This window comes from Gymnogyps californianus, chromosome 8 (genome assembly GCF_018139145.2).
Source record: "Gymnogyps californianus isolate 813 chromosome 8, ASM1813914v2, whole genome shotgun sequence".
Classification (NCBI taxonomy): Eukaryota; Metazoa; Chordata; class Aves; order Accipitriformes; family Cathartidae; genus Gymnogyps; species Gymnogyps californianus.
Genome location: NC_059478.1, coordinates 29,092,659 through 29,112,485, shown reverse-complemented (window position 1 = coordinate 29,112,485; position 19,827 = coordinate 29,092,659). Strand labels below are relative to the sequence as shown.

The following is a 19,827-nucleotide window of genomic DNA, read 5'->3' as shown; positions in this document are numbered from 1 at the left end:
AAGATGAGATTTTTTTTTTTTTTTTTTAACCAGGCATGGCATCGGAGACTGACAGAAGGATTGGGATGGTTAATCTTCTGGAGTAGACCTTGTAGTAAATACTCGTAAAAAACCTCCTTGCCAAGAGCCCGCCCCTAACTCACACGTGATTATTCAGCAAAACTGCAGCTCCACTTGAAAGAAGATTTCTTTGCTTCCACATATAGAGTAACTCCTATTAAAGACTTTGGCCACTTTCGGGGGGGGGGGGGGATAGATTAACAGCTATGCAATATATTATATATGTTATAGGTAACATATATACACGTACACCGGAGACTCACTCAGACCTGAGATCTTTGAAGAAGAAGACAACCCACCCTGTTCACAGTCGGGATCTGAGACTTAGCAGCAACAGCTCCGAGGAAAAGTCTTCTGTAGCAGTGTGCATCCAACTCCCGCTCGGGATCCCCCCTTTCATCCCACACCGCCGCCTCTAGTCCGGGCCGAGCAGGGAAGAGAAGGACGAGCCGCGCCCGCGGAGGGCAGGGCGCGGCGGCAGCGCCTGCCCGGCCGCCGAGCTCGCTCCCTCGGTGCTCTCGCTCCCCGCAGCGGCTTCACTCCCGCGGCCCCGCGCAGCCTCCGCGCAGCGGGCGGGCGCGATCCCGGCCGGCGGCCGCCCCCGGCGGCGGCGGCTCCGGAGCATCCAGGAGGGCGGCGGGTCCGCGGGCCTGGCGGTAGCGGCGGGGAGGCGGAGGGGGGGGGTGTGTGTGCTGCCGCGTACCGCCGCCCGCGCTCAGAGCGCGGAGGAGCCGCGGAGCGGGGCCGTCTCCGCCGCCCGCCGGGGCCCCGCCGCCGCTGCCCGCGCTCCGCCGGGCGCTCCCCGGCGACAGCCGCGCCTCTCGCCCCGGCCGGGGAGCGGAGGGCGAGCTCCGGGCGGGGGCAGGGGCCGCGCTGGTGCCCGCCGCTGCCCCGGCCCGGCTGTGCTCGGCAGCCTCCCGGCGCGCAGTGACAGCCGCCGCTCGCCTCCTCTTTCAACTTCGCGAAATAAAGCTGCACTTGCCGGTCCGCGGTCGCTGCCTCCGCCCGCGACTTTGCGCTCCCCCTTTTTTAAGCACAAACAATCGCTACTTCTGTTTCCTACGGACACGAAGCCGGTTTCTCTCTCTTTTTTTTTTTCCTCTTTTTTTTTTTTTTTTTAACCTCATCAGCTTTTTTTGAAAAGAAAAAAAATTTGAGCGCTTTTTGAGTTGAAACACCCGCCCACATTTTAACGGCAGAGATTTAAGGAGGCGCGGCGGAGTTGCGGCGCTGCCGGGCAGGAAGGCCTGCAGCCGCGCGCACCCGCCCCTCGCCCGGCCCCGGCTCCGGCCCCGCCGCGCAGGCCCCGGCCACGGCCCCGCCGCTGCAGCGCGGCGCCTTGTGTCGTTCCCCTTGCCGTGCAGCCCGGGCACGGCACTGCCCCGCCACAGCCATAACAGTCAGGGTGCTTTTAGGAGGAGCGCTGCTGACGCCTAGGGGGAAAAAAAACGGCGGGGGGGAAGGGGGGAAATGAAAGAAAAAGGAGGTTTTAGCACCGGCAGCCGCCGCACCCCTGCGGGAGGACCGGGGATCGGGGGAGTTCGCTGGGCGGGAGGGCGGCTTCCCGCCGTGGCTCTGCCCGGCGCTTCCCCCCCGGGCGGTCTCCACCTGCCCGCGGGGGGAGCGGACCCGGACCCGGCTCCGGTCCCGGTCCCGGCCCCGCCGCCCTCGCTCGGCACCCCGCGGGGCAGCGGCTCCGGGGCCGGGGTCCACCCCGGCAGCGACGCGGGCTCCTCTCCCTAAAGGCAAGGTCAAGGATGAAGGGTCAATGTCAAGTTGTCTTAACGGTGGAAGGCGACCGTCCACGGCAGCGCTCCTTGCTTTCCGCGTTTCTGGTGTCCTTGATTGATTTGAAAGTGCCATTTTGAGGGGGAAACGCACCCAGCCACCGAGAAGACGTGAGGGCTTCGCTTTTCCTTCAAAGGGCGAAGAAGTGACGACGGTACAGTACGGGGATTTCATTGCCATTCTGCCTAACAGCATTTAAGGTCTTAAAACTGCTTTAATGGCCGGATTGCTTTAAGTTTCAGGGACCCTCGGAAGGCTGAATTCTGCCAAAGCGAGCCCTCCCAGAGGTAAGATGCAATGTCACGGCTCCCTGATAAGCATACGTAACCTATCGGTCGCAGAGGCGATCTGCTCGTCTGTTTTCTGCGTGGACGCTACGGGAAAGTGAATTTGAATGTAAACACGCGTGAGGCAGCTCGGGGAGGTGCGTTAGCGAGGGAACCTGTCTGGCAGTAACATCAGCTCCTCCAGCACTGCTCTGCGGGGGAAACCTGCCGCTGGCAGCCGGGCAGGGGCAGGAGGTGGCCGGGGCCTGACTTACAGCCACCGCCGCCAGAGACAGAACCAGTTTTACAGGGATGAACCTGCAACCCGGGCAGCTGAAGGAAGCCAGGATGACTTCTGCATCTGGCTCTCCTTTCAACTTCGGTTGCTTCTTGTTTCGCAATTACATTTTCCTGCACTGATTCCCCCACCCACACTTGTTTGTGAAAATACAAGGGTGACAAGTAATGAACCGCCTACACGCGGAGCAGGGAAAGCAGCTTTGCTCAAACTATCAACTGACCCCCACTCACACTCACACTAAAGGGGGAAAAAAACGCGTATTTTTAAGGGCCTCATTACGATAATTCTCGGCCAGAAGTAATAGTGCTAACAGTTTTGTAAACAAAAATACGAATGATAATTTCCCTCAAAGTTAACTCTAGAAATATATGTATATAAATAGCATCAATTTATTCAAATACAGTTGCTTTTCTGCATAAGGAAGGAATTTATATGCAAAATTTCGACTATTCAGTCAGACGGCTTATAAATGACTTATTTCGTGACTAATCAGTGCCTAAAATCCACAGGCTTTGGTGGTGTTACCTGTTGCTAACTTACTGCAGAATCAGACCTGCAAGTCTTGCAACAGTCTCCCAGCATTTTTTTGTTGTTGTTTTACAGTTCAGAATAAAGCCCCCATCTTCTGTTAATCACGCCACATAACAAAAATAATTAAGTAAAGTGTAGCTGGGGTGCCGCAGGCCTCCTGCAAGTAAAGCTGCCCGGCCAGAAAATGCCGTCAAACCTCCTTCACCGTGCGGGTCTGTCAGAAATCTTTGCAGAAAGCAGCTCGTTAATCCTGATCATTCCCTCTCAAGAATGATAAAGATACTCCTCCTAAACCAGAAAGAGTTGCCCCAATCGGCTCCAAAATCAGCAGGAAAAAAAACACCTTCTGGAGGGAGATATTATCGCCGGGCATTGCAAGGAGTACAATAAGCGAGTGTCCCCCCGGCTCTCTAATTTGTCTGACACTCGTTGGAGGAAAAAAACCAACCCACCTCGAGTGGCTCGGAGTGAGGGGTTGTGAGAAGGAGAACAGAAACTTTCGCTGTGACTTGAAGGTGAACTTCCTGCGATGTGGGGCACGTGCAGCTTTTCACCTTTTCTTCACGTTCTGGATCAAATCCTTCCTGTTTTGATCTAATATGGGTATCATTATTTAAAATATGACTGTAATAGACGTGAACGCCGCGTAACCAATCTTGACAACATACCTATAGCTTCAATTCGTGCCAGGAATGAATTGGCTTCAATCCAATTGCTAAAACTCGCTTTTCAGCCTTTATTATAGTTACTCTCTAGTAATGTGTGGGTGGATTTGTTTGTAATTTAGCATAGGCTGTCCCTGGCATCGCACCATACCTGGTACCTAGTACGGAACTGTCTGTAACATCAAACTGGGAAAAAAAAGGGCAGGTGTGAGGGCAATTACTTTATCATCCCTCCGGTCGGTGGTGGGGAGCTCGAATTGTTAAGCTAACGTCAGCGGGCAATAAAAACCTCTTGGCAAACCCTGCCAACATAAACTAGAGCAGGAACACGATAAAATATAAAATCCAGCTTCTCTGACACTCTGGCGTTTGCATCGTAAGCGGCGTTTCGGTGTGGCCTCAACCCGCCGGGAGACCCTGAACGACTCCGCCGCCGCCAGACGCCAGCCCCGGGCGCCCTGAAGCCCGCGCTCCCCAGCAGCGTCCGCAAACAGGCTTTGAACAATTCCCAGGAGTATTTTTCTTGGGCACACGGACTCTCCTGAAGGCACAGTTTCACTTGTCATACGCCCCTATCCGCACGCAGCGTTTGTTCGCTGTCTCTCCCCACCGACGGACCCCCCCGCGGTGGGCGGTCGCGCTGTGCCCCCCCCTCCCCCCCCCCCCCCCCGCAGCTCTCCCCGGTGCCGGCCCGGCTGCTGCGGAAGGCAGCAGGGAGCTCGCAGGCTCTGCAAAACTCGTCTGTAAGCCTCACGGATGGAAAAGCAAAACAATAAAGAACTGTGTTTCCTAAAAACGCCAGAATAACTGGGTTCAAAGACATCATCATGTAGCTTTATTAGCTGATAGGAAAGGTGCTTGACGTATCTGTGATCTTCGATAGCTGCGACACCCATACAAAGAGCAGAGCAAAACATGTCGGACTAATTGGCAAATTGGTGTCCGGATGCGTGTTTGTGTTAAACGTCAGTGCTAAGGGGGTATGTGAACGCCATTAGGTTGTAGGAGGCAGACTTAAAAAACATTAATTACAGCTAGATTTGCATTACTTAAAAAAACCCCAGCTTTATCTGTGGTATATAATGCGATTGCATCTTACAGGGCTGGAGTGCTAAGCTCGAATGAGGGCCGCTGTGCAGACCACGGTCGGTTGGCTCAGAAACCTGTGAGAAACGCTTTTCCTTCTTTTGAGAGAAGTACAAGGACGGGGAATATCACCGCTTTACCGAGCCCCCGCCGGCCGGTGCGTGCCCCCCGCCCCGGGGAGGCTCGGGTCACTTAGCGAGCACAAAGTTACGGGTTGTCAGAGCAGACGCAAACGGCGCTGGGGACTAAGCCACTGTATTCACTGATGTCACCGCAATCCCGCCCGCTCCTCTGTCACGGGGGCGCGGACGGATGCCCGGCTCCCGCACGGGGAGGCAGAGCCGCCCTCCGGCCGGCGGCTGCAGCGGCCCTTGTGTCCCCCGTCCCCCCCCCCCCCCCGCCCCCGGATGGCGGGCCCGGCCCGGGCTCGCTGCTGCCAGGGCCCCGCTAACCCGTTAGGCCGCAGCCGGCGGCGGAGCCCAAGCCGGGCCACCCCGCGCCGCCGCCGGGCCCGGGGAGCCGCCACCTGCCGCCAACCGCCGGCGACGGGGAGCGTGTGTGTGTGTGTGTGTGTGTGTGAGCCCCCGGGGCAACGCTGCCCCCGGCCGAGCCCAGCCGAGCCGGGGGCCGGAGCTGCCCCGCCCGCTCGGAGGAGCCGCTCCCCTGCGCTGAGGCCGGGCCGGGGCCGCCGCCGTTGCTCCTCGGAGGCTGAGGCGGCCCGTCCCCTCAGGAAAGGCCTACGGGCGGGCCGCGGGCTCCCTCAGCCGCTCGCGCGGACCGGCCGCCCCTGGCCCCGCGACCCGGCGCCGGCACCTTCCGCCGGGCAGCGGCGCGGGCTCCTCGCGCGCCCCCTCCCCTCCCTTCCCGCGGGAGCCGGGACCGGGGCCGTGGCCGGTCTGGGCGCCGTGGCGGGGCCGCAGCGGCCGCGGTCACGGCGGGCTGCCGGAAAGGCGCGGCCCCACCCCCCTCCCCCGGCTTCGCGAGCGCTTGACAGGAGGGTGGTCACGTGCCGGCCGCAAAGCGCCTCTTTGCGACCTCAATGACAGGCAAAATGTGCGACAGGCGCTGTGGAGGCAGGGAGGGAGCGGCGCTGCCTCCTCCTCCTCTGCGGGCCAGCAGCTGAGGCAGCGCTGCCCGCTCCCGGCCCCGGCCCGCTCCCGGCCCCCTGCCCGCCTCTCTCATCCCTCCTCCTCCTCCTCCTCTCCTCTGCTCGCCGCTGCCGCCGCCGCCGCGCCCCGACCGCCGCGGAGCTGCCAGGTGGGGCAGCTCGGGGGCGCCGCGGGAGCCTGAGAGGAACCCGGCGCCTCGATGAGCTCCTAGCTCCCACCCTGCCCCGTCCTCGCCGGCAGCAACTCCAGGTGCGCGGGTCAGAGCAGAGCCGGGGACGCAGCTGGCTGCAATGGCGTCCAACATGGACCGAGAAATGATATTGGCTGATTTCCAGGTAAATTTCAAGCCGCCGCCGCCACACAGCCGTGGCCTCTCGCTGCTTTTCTCTTTCTCCTCGTTGCTGTGCTGCTTGTTCTTTGTGGGAAGGTCCAGGGTGGTGGGTGTGAAGCCCACCCTCCAAAGCCTCTGCTCTTTCTTTCTTTTTTTTTTTTTTTTTTGGTCAGAAATGGGGAACATGTGCTCTCTTCTCTCAAGGTGTGTGAACAAAATGTCTTCTTTAACTTAGAGAGTTTCAGTTTTTAATTAAAAAAAAAAAAGCTTTTTCATCCACTTTGCTTGTTCCAACCCTCTACAACCACCCAGGCCCTGGGACAGCTGTGAGCCAGCTCACTTGGAAGAGGCAAATGCCAGGGAGGATACAAAACTCATCACTCCTCATGATTTGTCACAGTGTTTGTAATGAATCACTTACTGGTACTACAGATTAACGCTGAACAGAGGTGTTTCCATTATAACATCAACACTAACTTCATGGTTGCCTCAACCTATGACTGTTGTAATGACAGTAAAACTCTTCCCACCCCATTCCAAACAACAACATGTTTGTGTAGAAAGGAGGAATATGCCCTTAAAAGTTGTTTGTTACCTTCCTGCCTCCCTACAAAAGGGTTATAATTTAACTTCAAACTTTTAAATCTTATTCCTAGAATAAAGTCTTTCTCTGAATAAAAGTGATGTGTTCAGGAGCCTGGTTAATCTCTTCAGTATATTGCTTCTTGATATTGCTTGTTTTTCTAAGAAAAAATAAACAAACAAGTGGAAGATACCTGCATTTGAAATAGTGGGGAGAGCCAAAAGCAGCTTGGAAGGGTATCAGATTGTATTTGAATATATCTTTTTAATAGTTGCTTTTCAATCAATGTTTGTTTTTTTTTTTTTAAGCTTTCTCCATTTGCAGTGGTTGTTCTTACATGGATAGGCTCCTGGATATTCTTGGATTGCATTGTAAAACTGCTGTCTGTATGTTCAACTTCTTAAAAGACTGTTTCTCAGCTGTTAGCAGTGAAACTATTTTATTTAGTTTAAAAAAAGTAATCCCTTCATTCACTCTGTGTGTGTGTTTAACAAGAATGTTTCTTTGGAATTACAGGTAGGGCGACTGTAGTGTACATTATGTAATTCCTCTTCTGCAAAAGGTGCCTGATATCTCACTGACGTAACACGCAGAGTTCCCAGTTGATAACAGGGAATTGTGTTCCCTTTCTGTACCTGAGTATCTTACACCCATATTTATTAAAATGTTTAACAAATATTTCTATAATGATCCTTTATTTTGTTGTGCTTGGAGATACTTTTGTGTGTGTAAGGAGTGACGTCTCAATTTTGAGGCTGGGGTTTCATAAAGGAGTTCTTCCAGTAACAATACACTGTGTAAAAGGAAACTGGGACCCTAATTCTGCACTCACACTAGTGGAGACAGACTCTTATGGAATCCCACATTATTAGCTGAAACAGGTTGACATTCAGGAATCCCAGATGATGATTAAGTTAGTGGCTGGTGAATGTAAGATTTTTTTAATAGAGTTGTCAATCTGTATCCACTTTCCAAGTTTTTAGTGTCAGTGCTCTTTTGCAGTTCTGCAGTATTTTTGTGCTTGGGCTTTGAAACCAATTAATAAAGGTATAAGACCAACTACAGTGTTTGGTACCATGAAGACAAGTAAGTATTATTGTAAACTTGCAGATGGGTGGTGGAGTCACAGAAACTAGTTGTAGATCAAGGATGACATAATGTGTCTGAACCTAGGACCCAGGAAATATTTTATCATATAACAATGCTTATTCAAAAAGAACCCAAACCTTTTCCTCTTGTATGTCAGCAGACAACTTTGTTTTTCTGTTTCATCCTTTTTTTTTTTTTTTTTAAATAATATCAAGCTTCTACCTGATTCTGAAACACTGAACTGTCAATTGTCATGCCGCTAAAGCTTCAGATTAGTAAAAGACAATGTCAATCATTATTAGGCCTCGTATCTTTAGACTGTTACAAAATGGTAAAGGATTTTGGGTATTTTAAACACTTGATGGAATTTACAACTCATTCACTAAGAATTTAAAATGGAAAATAAAACATTATGTGCAAAGTAATTCTGCATGATTTTCCCTTCTATATTTTCTGTACCTTTTAATTAATAAATATGTTTCTCAGAGTTCTGCTGCCATCTTCTATGTTTGTGTGAGGTATCTTGTTGAAGAATGTTGTGTACACTGGAAATTTAAAAACAATTCTTTGTAGTTTTGTTCAGCTAATCTTTGCTGAATTAAATTGGGAGGGAAACTTCCATCACCATTTCACCCTCGCCTTTCCCAAGTTACGTTTAAGATGGATAGAGTAGTGGTCTTTGAACTTTTAAAACTTGAAAGGGTTTTCCCTCCCCATAAAAAAAAAAAAAAATTCAGTGAAGTCATAATTATACTGATGTTTGATGCTTTTGTGAAGCTTTCATGGACTTATTTTGTATCTTTCAAAGCTATTAGGGATTCTGCCATTGATTTCAACTAGAGCAGGATCTTGTATTGAATTTGGATTTTCCTTTTAGCTCTGACTGTTGTAACAGGTTACTTCTGCATTCTGAGGTACTAAAGAGAAATACTTTTTAAAAAGATTTTGTATATATACATACGTATACATACAAACATTGGATAATTTTAGAAAATATTTTAACTATAGAGTAAAACACAGTAAGTGATCTACCAAAATATTTTTTTCTTAATGTCTCAAAACATTTTAAGCCTGTTCTGTATGGTTATAATTATTTTCTTTCCCTCTCCGTTTTTAATGAGGTTACTGTATGCTACCCAGGGAGTACAAAGTACGTATTCATGCATGTGGGCTGTATAAGCGACCTGTCTAACTTTTCCTTCTTAGGCCCTCACTTAAGAAAGATTATGCAGAAGCTTAGCTTTATACATGAGTAGTCTGATTGTTTTCAGTGGAAGTAGCTAAAGTAGTGGAGTTAAGCGCACAAACAAGTTTTAGCTGTTTTACTAAATGCAATTCAGAATTTCTCCACAAAGTGTCATTGGCATATAGGAAAGACTCCAGAGGAAAAAACCCAACAACTTGTGTTTGTAGCATAAATTCTTTAAAAAGGTAGCTGCATGTGAATTGATAAGAGTGATGCTGCAACATACCTCACATGCTGGGGGAAATAAGGGCATATAATTTCTACCAATTTTTGTTAACATCTCTGTTCTTCTTTTGTTTGTTGTGTTTAACTGCAAAATGTTTTTCCATCTCCTGTGGGATACCCAGGTACTCACATGATACAAATATATTCATGATCTATGCAGTTTGGGGCCCTCTTTTCATTATAAAGAAAATAGATATTTCTTTTTTTTTTCTTTTTAAATTGCAAACTTTAGTTGCACTGAACTTAGTTAAATTGGCATAGTTAAACTGTTCAGGAATGAAAACCAGTCTTTGAGTATTGGCAGACATGTCAGACGTCAACATTTTTGTATGCTAGCACCTTTACTTAGGATGGGGACTAAAATTAGCAAGAACATCTCTTTGTCATTATAAGTTATATCCACTTATAGGACCACTTTATTTGTGCTATGTGGTTGTCCTCACAACAATTCTAAATGTAGAGTGGGCCTAAGGGTTGGAGTATTGTGGGACTTGCCAGCTCCTGGGTGTCCATATATTACAAGAATATCTGGCACATGGAGCTTCAGAAGGAAATTTTTCATAGAATTCACATTTTTTGTTGACCAAGTAAATAAGTAGCTCAAGATTTGGTCTGGGTGGGAAGACTTCGGAGTGGAATGGCAAAACTCAAAAATCCTTGCTTTCATTGAAACAACAGATATCTAGTAGTTTTCTTCTTCTTCCTTCTGTCTTTCATCTCTGTTCATTGTGAAACAAAGTCATGTGAGTTTTTTTCTTTTTGCAATTTTTTTTTTTTTAAACTGGGTAATAGACTGCTTTGGTATGATTCACCCGCATGTATATAAAAATATCTTTTTTTCAAACTTCACCTTTGTGTCAATCTTTTTCATAAAAACAGAGGTTTGTGGGAGGAGCAAGGGGGAGTTGGGAAGGAAGAACCTCATTGCCATCAGTTACAGAAAGGTGAGAAAGCATGCTAGATAATAATGTTATAAGTTATAAAATTGACCATGACATTGATATATCAGCTTATTATTTCTTTATTTTTATTTTTTAAATATTTAACCATAATTCAAACTACTCGTTTCCTTCTGGAATGGTTAAAATTAAAGAAACTGGAGAGTCTTTTTCACTTGGAAGTTAACGCAGTTAAAGATTTTTTTTTTTTTTTGGTGGTGGTTATGAAAAACATCTGTCTGCTTCAGCCCTGTACAAGATTATCTCTGTTATGCACACTGTTTTCACTATCTAACAGTCTATGTGCAGAATTTACATGTGTATTAATTTTTTGGGGGGATGCAAAAGGAGCTTTGCTTTCTTCTGTATGTGTTGGTATGCTGGCTCAGGTTTTCTGTCACTTTTAAGTTACTGCCAGTATGAAAATTTGATGGGTGAAAAAGGTAGGCAGATACAGGAGTAGCTTTGAGTCAGTACCCTTGATTCTTGCCCAGGACTGTGACTTATGCTGGGGGCTGGAAAGAGTGTTTCATCCATTTTCTGTAAGGGTAAACCATCCACTAAGGGGTTTTGAACAAATAGCAAAGTTGATGTCCTTAACATTGATTTCTGAAAGAAAAGGTGGTGTTTTGTCATTAAGGCATTGGAGCAGAAAGGACTGTTCTTGATTTCTTTGCAGACTTTCTGTGAAGTGTTTGGCAATTCACTTGGAACAAGATCCTCAACAAAAGACAGGTGCTGAAGAGACTTCCAATCAAAGTTTAAATCTTTGGAAAGTGTCCTCCAACTTATGTTTAAAGTTCTTGGAGGCCAGAAAGTCTCCCTAGGCACCTGAATATCTGGTTTTATATGTGTTCAGATCTGTCTGAGCTTAAAACCTCAGTCTTGCTCATACCAAATCATTCTTTTGTGTGGCCTCTCTGTAGGATATAATGCGGTGGGTGCTCCTAGAGCACACCAGCTGGACTGAGCTCTGCAGCTCTCTCTATAGGAGTTGGAAAGAAATCCAGTACTCTATAGACTAGAAATCAGGATTTGGGATAGACAGGTTTGTTTCTTCATACCCTCTTACTGGGTACCTGTAGGTAAAAGTGGACTCCGCTAGGTTTCTAATAGTCAGGTGCCAAGATGCTCAGTGCTGCTTCACCTGACCTTTTTTGTGGATATAGGTTACTATATCCTTAGCTAAATTTTGAAACAGTTAACAGGGCTGTTTTTCAGTGTAAAAAAGAGGACTTTAGGACACTGTAGGATGTTGAAGCTCATACCTATGAAGCCTCTTAATTTACATTTTGATTAGAATTCCTTTTAATCCTTGCTGCTTTTTAACATGTTATAATTTTGTGCGTTACACAGTAACAGCATTGGAACTGGTAGTTGGATCTTTCAGTTTGCAACACAATTGGTTTTGTTTGCTGTAAATGGCCTTAGGGTCAAGAGACATGATAAAAGCATACTCCATGCCTAGTGTGTTTTAGTTTGGTTATTTTGATCATCGTTGTCTGCTACCAAGACCATTGCTCTATTAATTTGTTCTTTGTGTGTTTCTGAAGAATCAACAGTTTAATTTTTTTAGATACTTTTAGACTCAGCTGTAATCCCAAAGCTCATGTTCATCAGAACAAAGCTAGTTTGATTTACTAGTCACCTTTCTGGCTTTTAAACTGAAGGTGAAGTGGATTCCAGAGTCACAAATAAGAAATTGGAGTAAGAGTGATGTCCATTTAGAAACATGATAACTTGGATATTTCCACTGATAGCTCTTCATGGAAAAGCCAGCTAATTTCTCCTATATAAGGACAGATAGTTAATTAGAAATACTATCTGACATTTGTTGAGAAGAAAGAGGATACTATGATTTCTGTGCATCAAAGCCCTGTGTAAGAACCTAAATAATTTACCACTGGAGCACTGATTCATCTTTAGAAAGAGGTTTATGCTGTTCTTTTCATTCAATTACCTTGAAAAGACTCTTCACATCATAGTAATCATGTCACCATTTCCATCAGCCCATTCATATAGGTATTTGGGTTAGTAGGTCACTGAAACAGATTGAGAGGTGGTAGCTGTAGAATCCTTTTTCAAATGCCATGACAACTAATACTAATTATAATACTGAAATTATTAATTATATGTACTCCCAGAGGCTAGGAATGTGCTTTCATTGAAAGGTAATGTGAAAGTTATTTGACATGTTGAAAATAAAATGTGGCTAATATTTCTTGGTAAGCAAGGATCATTTACAATAAACACACTTACTGAGTTCATGTTTTTGTGTGGAAGGAAGTGTGGGAGAGGAGAGGATGAGGATTTGAGTGATTTGCTACATGTCTTGAGGGGTCCTGAGAATCTCCCGTCTTGAGAATATTGCATTGGTGCTGGAAGGTCTGAAAGGGTGGAATTTCCCCCTCTATTTGGACAGTTCTTATGGTTCAGTTACCATTGCAAGCCTAGTTTTTGTGCATTTCCCTGCTAGAAGGAAGAGTTAATAGCTTATTAAAGGACCTACGTGTCATATCTTTGATAGGATTTCATATTTTTCTAGTCAGTGGATAAGTTTGTGCATTTGTGGGGCAGCCATTAGATGAGTCCTTTCTTTTAATTACTGTAAGAACTACAATAAAAAGCCTGGGGAAGTACCTAACATTTTACTCGTCCCTCATCATTTGGATGAAAGGAAATGACATGCTTACTGGCTGGATTGATACCTACTAATTAAGCCAATTTTTTAGAGTTGACTAGATAATGTGCAATTGTAAAAACAATTGCTCAAAGATGAAACCAAAGCCCTAATGTATGCGTTACATGTTGTTTGGTCTGTCGAAGTAGTCATCTGCTGGTCCTCTATGTCTAACTGGTTGAGCAGGTCTTTGTTCTGCAGGAGTAGTTATGCTTTCAAAAGATAATTCATTAAAGCTGAAGTTCTTAAGAGATGTTTTGAAACTATAACAGAGTACGTTAGCCCTTGAGTTATTTTATATAGGTTTCATATTTTACCTATTGCAGGAAACAATTTGTAAAGACAAGAACTCTGAAACTGAGTCACCTCTATTATTTTTTTTTTTTTCTAAAGGTCAGGTTGTTTGTGTGAGCAAATATCAAAGGTGCCATATCAGCTCAGATCGAAGACCCAGCTGGCCTAATGTCTCATCTGCAGCAGTGGCTGGTCCTTAGGAAAGAGCCGAAAGAAACAGAATTTGAATGGATTTGCCTCATCCTAGTTTCTGGAAGTCAGCACTTTAAGAGCTTGACGATGGGGTTTGTTATAAGACTTTGGAAATAAACTGTGTCAGCTTGAGTTAGTCATGCGTTCTTCAACTGACTGAGTTCTTCAGAGACATCTGAATAGTTTTGTGATATGTGAGTTTGCTCTATAGAAGCTGTGTTCACTTTTTGTCAGTATGTCACATATTCATGTATATACTAATTCTATTCTATATACTTTATTGGAATTTCTGCTATTTCTTATGGTACAGAAGTCAAATTTGTCTGAACTGTAGAAATCTTAACCCCTTCTGGTTAGCACCCCAATAAAATTCACCAAAAAGCTAATGTCAGCACAGTGGGAATGTGAGGTTGTTTTAACCTTTAATTAAGGCTGATTTGAAGAGCAGTCTGCTGTGAAAAATTCATATTTAAGTTCCTTTAAAATTTTAGGAACTATCATCTGGTCCTGGTGGTTTGTTCTATATGTCTCTACTGACACTTTAGGATGAGAGAGTTCTCTATAAAGAGCAGCTTTGTTATAGGATGGTCCCTAAGTCCCTCTGAAGTGAATATGAGCACACAGAATTCATTTAGCTTTTCTGATATGCCCTTACCTTCTTTGAATACTTCTTTAGTGTCTTCTTCCTTTGGTCCCACTGACTTGCTGGCAGGCTTCCTTGTCCTGCTGCTTTTAAAAGCTTATAGAATTTTTATGTCTTTAGAGAAATTATTTTTTTGTAGTCCTTGTTGGCCTGCATTATGGTATGACCTATGCTTTGCTGGGATTTGAGTGTTCTTCTGTTTCCCTGTTTTGGATACCATTTCCAGGTTTTGAAGAATATGTCCATTCCTTGTGGTCCTGTTCCTTACCAAAAAAATACGAGTGTTTGTGGAATGTTAAGTAAAATATTTTTTGTATGGATTAGTACTCTTCCTTTGTGTACTTATCTAGAAAGTGGCTTTTATTTATTCTTTAGTTGTTTTTAAGGTTCTACTGCTCTTGAGGCAATGAGGAGAAAGGAGATGACTGCAAATATCCAGTAAGCAAAAGTGTTTGTCTGACCCCTGCAGTTCTTCCTGTTTTCCATCAGTTTCTCTTGTGTGAAATGTATAAGATACTGTAAGAGCAAAATGACTGTGATTCAGGAAATCTTGGGGTTTTTACCTTCACTGAGATACTTTAATAAAAGTATTAAACAAGCACAGAAACTTTGGGATAATCCTAACTAAACCTTTTTGTAGTTGTTCGGTAAAGGCTGTCTTCAGTCCTCAGGAAAGACAAATGGGTTTAGTAGTCCAGAGTACTAATTAATGGGTACTGACTTTTGTTTTGGTTTGGCTTTTACTTCAGTTTGAGCACTGCTCTTTCTGTGTAGTGCCTGTGGCTTAAACACTGGAGTGTTAGCATGGGGCTTGGGAGGCTAGAGTTCATGTCTTGGCTCAGCTCATGGGCTTCCTAGGGATGTGCCTTCGTGGTATTCTGGAAGCAGAATTTGCTCCAGAGTCTTGAGAGTGTTCAAAGTCTGCTGGAAACGATTTGAAAGTGGTTAGTGTGGTGCCAAGTTAGCTAGTTCTGCTAAGAAGTGGTTAGAGCTTCGTGCTACCAGTTTAGACTTCGTACCCTGCTTGCTTTGTTCAGAAGGCTTGCAGTCATCTCAGAGCATGGGCAAAGTTCACTCTTGTCTGCTTGGTAACTAATAGGTAGAAATGTCTTCTGTGACATTCAGAAATACAGTTTTTTCTTTTTTTTTTACCCCCCGTTCCTCCTGTAGAGAGGGACTAATGCTTCCTTACTTCAGAGTTTTGCTTAAGGTGGCACTCAAATAGTAGAATGATGAAGCTTGTAAATAGTTGGGGGTGGGAGTTGAAATGCATTGGGCAAAACTTTAGCCTGGCGTATTTGCCTAAACCCTTTCTCGATTTCAGATACTGGTAAGTGTATTAGCTTGTTTTTGTTAAGTGAACAGCTGGTGAATCTGCTTATTTTTTACCAGATGGTCTTCTGAGTTATGTAAAAACAGAGAAGCATTCTTATCTCTTCATTTAGATGCTCGCAGTAGGTGACCTTTCAGTGTTTGTCTCAGTCGATATGCGTGTATGTATTTTTTAAGTGTTTGTCTGAAACAGAAAGAAGTAAAAGTTAATTTAATAACCACGGATGACTCATAAGAAGAACAGTCTCATTACATCAGTCAGGTTGTTGCAAGGTTAGAATGATAGGGGATGCCACAGAGGGGCATGTATGTAGCTGGTGGTGCAGTCTGTGGAGGTGGTCCTGAGATAGGCGGGACTCTGGGATGGGAAGAGCTGAGGTACCAGAAAATCTCAGTTGTGAGTGTCTGTGCTGAATCTCTTCATAGCCCAGAGGGGAGTTACACACGGATCCTAAATCTGATATTATGGTACTAAAGCCTTTACTTGCTTGGCTGAGCATATTGGTTTACCTGGTTTTGGGGAACAAGTGTTTTGCTTTGTTTCAGTTGCTTTGAAGTAATTACCATTGCAACAGTGTATGTGTGAATTTTCAAGAAAATTTTCTCACTTACTAATATGTCATAGGTCAATTAGTGTCCTAAAGCTTTCTGGGTTTGAGTAGACTTCTAGCAGATACAATCTGGAGCTGCCCTTGGCTGCTTTATAGACACTTAATTATTATCTTTGATTACTGAGCCATTCTCCTCATAAGAGATGGGAAAAGGAAGCAAGGTACTATGTTTCACTCTAGAAACAGGAAACTTGGTATTGGGTTGTTTAAAAATCCTACATCCAGAAACCTGATTTTTATTAGGAATGCTTAGAAAGGGAATTACAGATTCTTCTAGTAGAAGTAGTAGCCACATAGTGGGCTGCACTAGTATGCCAGGAGACTGAGGGAGGCCATTCTTCCCCTCTACTTGGTACTGGTGAGACCACTACTACCAGGAGTACTGTGTCCAGTATCAGTTCCTCCATTGACAAAGTGGAGCAAGTCCAGTGGAGGGCTGCTTAGGAGGGGAGGAGGCTGGAGCATGTTTTTTGAAAGGTGAGGTTAAGGGAGCTGGGTTTGTGTAGCCTGGAAGAGAAGGCTAAGGAGGGATCTAGTTGCTGTCTCAACTATACAGTGGGTGATAGCAGACAATATAGAATCAAATTTCTCTTGGAATTGCACAGTCCGAGGATGAGAGACAGTGGATACAGGTTACAGCAAGGAAAATTATAATTAAATATAAGGAAAAAAAAATTTTCCCGGTGAAGGTGGTGAAGCACTGGAACAAGCTGCCCAGAGAGGCTGTAGACTCTCTGTCTTTGGAGATATGCAAAACCTGTCAGGAAGCTGAAGTGTGTCTGAAGTGAAGGCGAGAAGGGAAACGGTGCTACAAGTGAGATAAATTTTGCCTTGCTGCCAAATACCATTCGCTCCCAGCTTCTGTGAACTGATCTGTCTGGTTGTAATTGAAGAGGTGAATAAAACAGCAAACTAAATTTTGGTGATATTGCAGGGGAAGTATGCAAGGAGATAAGTAATATCCTTTGCTATATCTCATATGCTATTAAGAACAGCTCTGAGTGTTTGTTTTTAGGCTGCTGACCTGGAGAATTCAGCCATCCTTCTGAGCAGGTTAGTGGCCTGTACTCGAAAAGAGTTTTCCATGCTCCTAGTCTCTCTTATCTTTTGAAGAGTAAGTTACGGAAGGGATAGTGAATTGATTTTAACAATATTTGTTCTTCGCCAGCTTTTTTGATTTCTCTTTAAAACCTCATATATCTTTATGGAATAGAGTTAGCTCTAGTTACATTGCTGTATCTAGTGATAAAAATTTATTGGGTACTTTCAAAAGTAAGCATTTCCTAGGGTGCTGTCTGTGCAGTTGCAGTGGATGGAGATGCTCGCTTCCTGGCTTCCTGGGATTTTGTAGGAGATCCCAAAGGGTGAAAGCTTTTCTTCCTAGGTGATCTCACTTGTTGAATCTTTTGGTGCCTTAATGTAATTGTTTCTTTGGGCATTGTAGTTTTGTATAAATATTAAAAAAATGGACTGAGCTATAGTTGTAACAAAAGGCTGATGACAGAAAGCTCTCTTCTCCTTTTTCATCCAGCACAGGAGAGTCTGTATCAGCTGTTTCAATGTCTGAGGACTGGGCATCAGATTGAATCACAGTAGCTTAGTCTTACTCTGAGACAGATGGATGTGATATTAGTGAGAGGGGAAAAGTCTGTAGTTGACAACTGGTGTGACTCTACCCTGGAGATCAGTTGTCTGAGTTTGTTGCTGTACTGGGTTATGGAGCTATGGCTCCAATTTTATCCTTTTGGTTATGTGGACTGAGCATGGTACCTGTATTTGCATCTGCTCTAAATTACTGCAGGAGGCTGCAGCTGAGGATGTTAACTGCAGAGTGCATGTGGAGATTAGTTAGGCACAAAGTAAGATTTTTTTATTTATTTTTTTTTTTCTCCCCCTCCGGCTGACTTTTACAGGAGAGACTGGTGCATGGTGTAATTCACAGCCATCTGTCTGCCTGACTTTAATGGGCCTGAACCTGTTGTGCAAAATGTTCTAGGCTAAAGCCTAGTTTGGGTTAGCTTAGAGATGGTCCCTGTTTGGAGAAAATATAGCTACTGTTGGTAGTCAAAGGAAATATGGAATTGTTCAACAAAAATGTTCAGAGAGGCAGACTTCTAAGTCCTCTGTATCCAGCTACTGGCTGTTAGGCTGAATGCGGTCTTCTGGATACTTTTGGCTGCTACATTTTGCCTTGGCGAGAAGGGAAATGGTGCCACAGGTGAGATAAATTCTGCCTTGCTGCCAAATACCATTTGCTCCCAGCTTCTGTGCAACAACTGCCACCCACTATCTGTTGGGGCAACAGTAGCCTGACTCTCTATTTGAGTCAGCAACAGCTGTTTGTTGCTTTCCCAGCTTGTGCAGAAGTAACAGCCTGGCCCTCTGTGTTAGGAGCAGCAGTTGTCCCTTCCAGCTTTGCTGTGTAACAACTGCCTGGATCTCTGCAGCAGGTGCCGGAGGAGCATTTTCAACAGCAGCTGCCGCCAGATGGGGAAGTCAGCTGCTTTCCTGTGATGTGGAGGTAGGCTAAAGCCTGTGCTCTTGAGGTGGGGGGTCACAGAGGGTCTCAAAACCCAGATCCAGCTGTTACGGCTGCCGGGGTCGGACCACCCTGCAAGGGATTTAGAAGAGCAAGTCTGTCATCCTGCGTTATAGCTTTCTGGACGCACCTCCTAGGTTTGTCTTGAATGCCTTGGAAGTCTGTCTGGCCTCTGACTTTTCTCCTACTGAATTGTTTCCTCAGTGGCTACTTTGCTTCTTTTATGTAACAGTGATTAAGGTTACTGTGCTAGTTAAATAGGACCCCTGATGGTTAGCTGTGAGTCTTTCCAAGGGTAAGCTCTCCATCACTAAGGTGATGGTTAATCTGCAAAGCTACCTGAAAAAAATTTGGAGAAGCGCTCTGAAATTTTATTATATGCAAATCTAAATCTGCATGGTGGAAACACTTACCTGGCCTGGTAAAGCAGGATGCTAAGAAAGTTGTTTTAACATTCAGTAACTTTATCTTCAGAATCTGATTTTATGCATTCAGTGCAAAGCAATAGTTTTCTCATCTTCACATTCATTTTCCTCTTGTGTGGTCTGAAAAAAACATAGAAGAGACTGCACAGTCTCTGGAGCTGCTGTGAAGGGCAAAAATGCTATCCTAGATTTAGAGGAAATGCAGAGAGGAGGAGAAGGAACTTGTTCTACCTTTTCTTCCCTTTTGTCCTTCAAAAAAAATTATTCGGTTTCTTTTTGATGTGTAAAGGTTTACAAATCAGTGAGCCTTGAAGGTTTTACCTTTACTGCGATGGTTTGTTTCTTTCAGTTTGATGACTTAGAGGATGTGCTGGTTGTTGATTGAATGAAGAGTTAGTAGTATTCTGGTAGGAATTTTCTTCTAAAATATTTAATGCCTTTTATTAAGTAGGTCTCTCATGAAAATAAAGCTGAATAAAATCTGTGAATCAAAAAAAAAAATTCTCCTCAACTAGTATCACTTTACTTGCCTAGTAACAAAGATGTGTTTTTGCATCTTTGGAGCTCATCTACTTTGCTATATTTTGAAGTTTTTTTTCCTTCTGTTTCTGCGCAAATTTAACGTGATTTTTTTTTTTCCTATTCAATTATTTTTTTGTTTGTTTGTTTCTTGCTTGGGTAGAATGAAAGGCATAAAAGTGAGCAAAAAATCTTCATGTATTGTAAATAAGTAAAGCCTGTGACTTTTAGTCTGCCTTCCTAGATAAGTAAGGCATATAGCCTTATGGTGCCTAGGTGTCCCCTGGACTCATACCAATTAAATTATTCCAAATTTCATGAAAATACAGCCAGGTAACACGGAAAGAAGTGCATCAAAAGAAGCACTTATAAAT

General features: G+C 44.9%; 1 protein-coding gene across 1 annotated transcript in view; it reads left to right on the top strand.

Moving 5' to 3' along the window:
• Positions 1–5,853: 5,853 nt before the first annotated feature.
• Positions 5,854–19,827, top strand: part of FAF1 (Fas associated factor 1) — a 174,469-nt gene continuing 160,495 nt past the window's right edge. Inside the window, exon 1 of the mRNA XM_050901028.1 lies at positions 5,854–6,141. Within this exon, the coding sequence (XP_050756985.1) occupies positions 6,097–6,141 (45 nt within the window). The 5' untranslated portion in view covers positions 5,854–6,096. The remainder of the gene's footprint in view (positions 6,142–19,827) is intronic.